The 4,249-nt window shown below is 51.0% G+C and overlaps 1 protein-coding gene across 1 annotated transcript; it reads right to left on the bottom strand.

Moving 5' to 3' along the window:
* Positions 1-2,722: 2,722 nt before the first annotated feature.
* Positions 2,723-3,394, bottom strand: LOC119385538 (basic proline-rich protein-like). Its single transcript, XM_037652957.1, has one exon. The coding sequence runs from the start codon at positions 3,392-3,394 to the stop codon at positions 2,723-2,725; it is 672 nt and encodes a 223-aa protein (XP_037508885.1).
* Positions 3,395-4,249: the final 855 nt, after the last annotated feature.

Genomic DNA, 4,249 nt, shown 5'->3' on the forward strand with positions numbered 1-4,249 from the left:
TTCCCCTTTCGCAAGCTGGGAGGGAGAACATACGTCATCATTAAAGAATTAAAGGAGGTAGACACGTGTAATAAAAAGACAAGCCAACTAGACTACCGAGAAAGAGCCTAAAGTGTCCCTCCAACAAGCGACGAAGATTCGTCAGTGTACAGCGGCTTTACGTGAGAAAGCAGAAACAGATGGGTTCGTTCCTATTCTAGGCTAGAAGCCGACCAGGAAGTAAGAAGGTGGGCTCACAAGCCGGAGGCATAAAGCACCATTACTTCATCATCATCATCATCATCATCAGTGTTTATTTTTCACCAAAACAGATACAATGGCGAAAAATGGGGGGTTGGCAAAAAAGCTACAGTTATTGCAGCTACACTAAGCACGGTCCACCCTGCGTCAGCAATGACAGGGTAAAAACAAAATACAAGAAGAGAATGAAAAATAAATAAAATAAAGCACGTAATAATACAAGCAAAAGGCGAAGTAAATGACAGGCCAAGGTATACAAACAAAAAGGAATGTTTCATAAACACATGAACACAATAATTCGTGGAGTGTGTGTCATCGCTTTTGTACATAAGAAAGGTACACAGTGAGGTACACAAAAAAAGGTACAAAAAAAAACTGATGGAAAGCAACACAGAGTGACCTATGTAAACAATGCAAACCTACAAAAATAGTGTTTGTACATCGATAGTGTTTAATTTGTCGATTTTTATGTCTTGCTGCTCATATGAATTGAGTATAGTTGGTAACATGTGGCTAAGCCTTTGGGTGCCGTAATTGGTGCGAGATAACGGAATTTTCCACGGGAGTTTATATCGATGAAAGTAAATGCTTTGAGTATGTTCAAGATTTGCAAGTGTCAGTGATACTTTGTACACTAATGTGTACAAAGTATAACTTATTGTATTAAAAGGAAGCCCCGCAGACCTTCGCCGTGCAAAGGTAAGCGAACGCCAAATCGCGGTGCTAAACGGCTGCGCCAGCCCGCCCGTACGGGGGAATCGTGGGGGGCGTCTGCTCAAGGAACTCCGATTGCTTGCAGTGCCACCGCATCCCCCGAACGGCCGCGTCGGAGACCGGAGACAGCACACTAGCCAGTATATTCCACGGACCGTACTTTTACTTGCCCAACGCCTGGGAGCAAACGCTATGGGGACGCCGAGGACACGACGCGGGGCGGATGGAGACATATTGAGCAGAGCTGCCGAAGGCCACGGCATGGGGAAGGCCATGGTGCGGTGGCGCCATCTAGTTTTGATTGAACAAACTAGCTGCGGAAGCTTCTCTATAAATCCAGTGATTGTAGCTGCCAACTCCACTCTCGAAAAAGACCGATGCGCGGTTGAAAAGTCGAATAAATGTAAATTTCAACGCGATAGCATTAACGAGCTCGATTCACGGGAATTCCGGTGTCGGCGGCGTATTTAGTTGTGAGCGAAAAGTCAGCGTTGTCGGTGAGGGAAATTCGGGGTAGATGCAAATAAAGATATAATAAAAAACCTTCGTTTCGAGTGGGAGCGGGCATGCGAACCTGCAACTCCTCGCTCCGTAGCGCTATGCGTTTAGCCGCCCGGCCACCACGCATACATGCCCTAGCATGCTAACGGTGAGCTATTTATACACACCGTTTAGCGTTCGTGGTACGCACATCTCGGACTTTCTTTATGCGCGCTTGCTCCGAGGGGCGCACGCATCCGTTCTCCACGGCTTTTTACATCGGCAGCTTGTCATAGTTTCGCGTGACTCTCTCTAAATCACCTGCATCGCCCGGACAAGAGCCCTCATGTTCAGGCTGCCTTCGCGGGCTCTACAGACGCACAGTCATGTGTTAGTGGCAAATACAATGCTGCGGGAGCTTGCGGTTGTCACTCAGTTACAATTTTAGATTCTGAAGGAATGAAAAATTCCTTCCTCGACTTGACGAAACAGTTCGAGTGTGGTCATCACTTCGTTAAATCGAGTTTCAACCATATTTATTTCATACACTGTTATTATTATTATTATTAGTATTATTATTATTATTTATTATTATTATTATTATTATTATTATTATTATTATTATTATTATTATTATTGTGGTTGTTGCTGTTGTTGTCAGTCCTGCATCATGGAGCCCAGCCGGGATGAATAGGTGCTTTGTTCGTGCCCTTTTTTCGGTAAGCCGGAGTTTTTCTTTCCTTCTTTCTTTGTAGGTAGCGGCCGTCCCCGGAACGCTGTTTCCGGGCGGAATCAGCATGGCGTGATATTTCCAGCGTTCGATATCCTGGAAACGCCGTGACGGAAACGCGGATTAGGAGTTCAAGTTTCTCCAAGTCGGAATTTTCCTGAAATCTTCAATTCCTGATATCGGCCTTACTCGTTGTCCAGAGGATCGCTTTCAGTCCATCAACACGAAATGTTGCAATGAACTGCTCACAACAAGTGCACTGTATTCCCAATTGTTTTTTGCATCGTCGGTAGAACGCATTCATATGCTTCGGTTCAGTTTGTAGCGGAGAGGTAGATGAAGAAGGATGCTGCTACATGCGTTACCAATACCAACTGAATTATTCGATGGGCCACGCGCTTGCCTCCTCGCGACTACGCCGACCTCGTTCTCGTGGCTGCGTCGGCACGCCAGTACGCGACAGGGCCCCCCGCTGTGTAGATGGAGTCGTAGTCAAAAGGTGTCCAATAGACAGTCCTGGTCGAGAAAGCGGAGTGGCGAAGGGGTGCTCAATTTTCTTCAAGAGATCGGTGGCTGAGGCTGGCGAAGAGGACTGGTTGAGATCCTGAATGAAGTGTGCAAGCCGGTACGTTCTAGTGGTGGGGTTGCCGAGACTGGCTTCTGCGGCGGCGGGGGCGAAGGGGGTGGTGGCAGTGGAAGAGTGCGAGGCTCCACTTTTGCTGGCGGCACTGCTGGAGCTGGAACAGCAGCCACTTCTGGCGGAGCGGTACTCTCCTCGGCCGGCAACGTTGGCACGGAAGGAGGCGGTGGGTGACCATACGGCGGGTCAAAGTACAGCGGCGGATGATGAGGCGGAGGCGGTGACGAAAACTGCGGCGCAGGAACGTAGCCCTGGTGAAACTGCGGCGGCACGTGATTGGCACTTCCACCGGAGGGCGGCACGGGCAGTTGCGGGTAGCTCGGTCCTGGTGGTGGTGGAGGAGGTGGCTGCACAGGCACGGACACTTTCCTCGACTTGGGCAAGCGGGCGCGGTGCTCCCCTTCGTCAGACCACTGGTCCCTCTTTCGACCGCTGTTCAGCAGCTCCTGGCTGACCTTGAGCTTGAGACCCGTGCTCGTAGGTGCTGGCGGCGGAGTGTGCGGCCCCTTGCCGGACTCTGGCACGTCGGCTGGAGGAGGCGTGGGTGGGCTGCCAAAGTACTGGGGCACCTGGGACGCACCTGGCGCCATGTGCAAAGGGGGCGGGGGAGGGGGCGGATGTTCTTTCGGCAGCGGCGGGTCTGGGACGGTTGAGGTTCGAAACCAACGTTTAGCGCGGCAGGGAGTAAGTGACGTGGCACTCCCGGTTGCGGTAGTGATAGCACGAAACCTCGAAGTCGGTCATATGGCTGTGGTCCAAGAGGAGGCACAACGTATCGCAGAGCAGGAGGAAGCATGGCTACCGTGATGGCGTACTTGTCCCGCTGCGAGACGACGTTACGCAGGCAGAAACCAGGTTCCATCTTGATGAGTCAGATAGCTGGACTTCTTGGCCAAAAATCGGGGAATGGCAGCGGTAGCAAGATGCAGTGCGCCGCGGCTTCATCTGCTGGTCGCGCCATGGTGATAGGAGGATCAGAGGTTGGTCGTCTCGGTGCGACTGCCCGGTGGAAGCTTCTCGTAATGTTCGTTGGTCCGGTGTCACCACTGTAGCGGAGAGGCAGAGGAAGAAGGTGCTGCTACATGCGCTACCAAAACCAACTGAACTATTCGATGGCCCACGCGCTAGCCTCCTCGCGACTACGCCGACCTCGTTCTCCTCGCTGCGTCGGCACGCCAGTCCGCGACAAGTTCTTATTGGGCAAGCATAGGCTAGTGGTCTAGTGTTCGAGGCACAAGCTTTTTGAACCGCGGAGACCTGGGTCCAAGCCCCAGCCCCGGAAAAGAAGTTTATTTTGTTTTATTTATTATTTATTTGGTGCGCACGCGCCAGCTGTGGGTGAGGAGGGTTTTTAGGTAGACCACCAGCTACGCAGGTCAGTCAGCACAAGCTTCGCTTGAAAAAAAAGAACAGGATATGTACATTGTGCGACACTATAGATGAAA

The sequence above is a fragment of the Rhipicephalus sanguineus genome, chromosome 3 (assembly GCF_013339695.2).
Source record: "Rhipicephalus sanguineus isolate Rsan-2018 chromosome 3, BIME_Rsan_1.4, whole genome shotgun sequence".
In the NCBI taxonomy this organism is placed as follows: Eukaryota; Metazoa; Arthropoda; class Arachnida; order Ixodida; family Ixodidae; genus Rhipicephalus; species Rhipicephalus sanguineus.

What these genes read in the sequence shown, in the direction of transcription:
- LOC119385538 (XM_037652957.1), bottom strand. Translation starts at nt 3,394, where the DNA reads ATGGCGCCAGGTGCGTCCCAGGTGCCCCAGTACTTTGGCAGCCCACCC.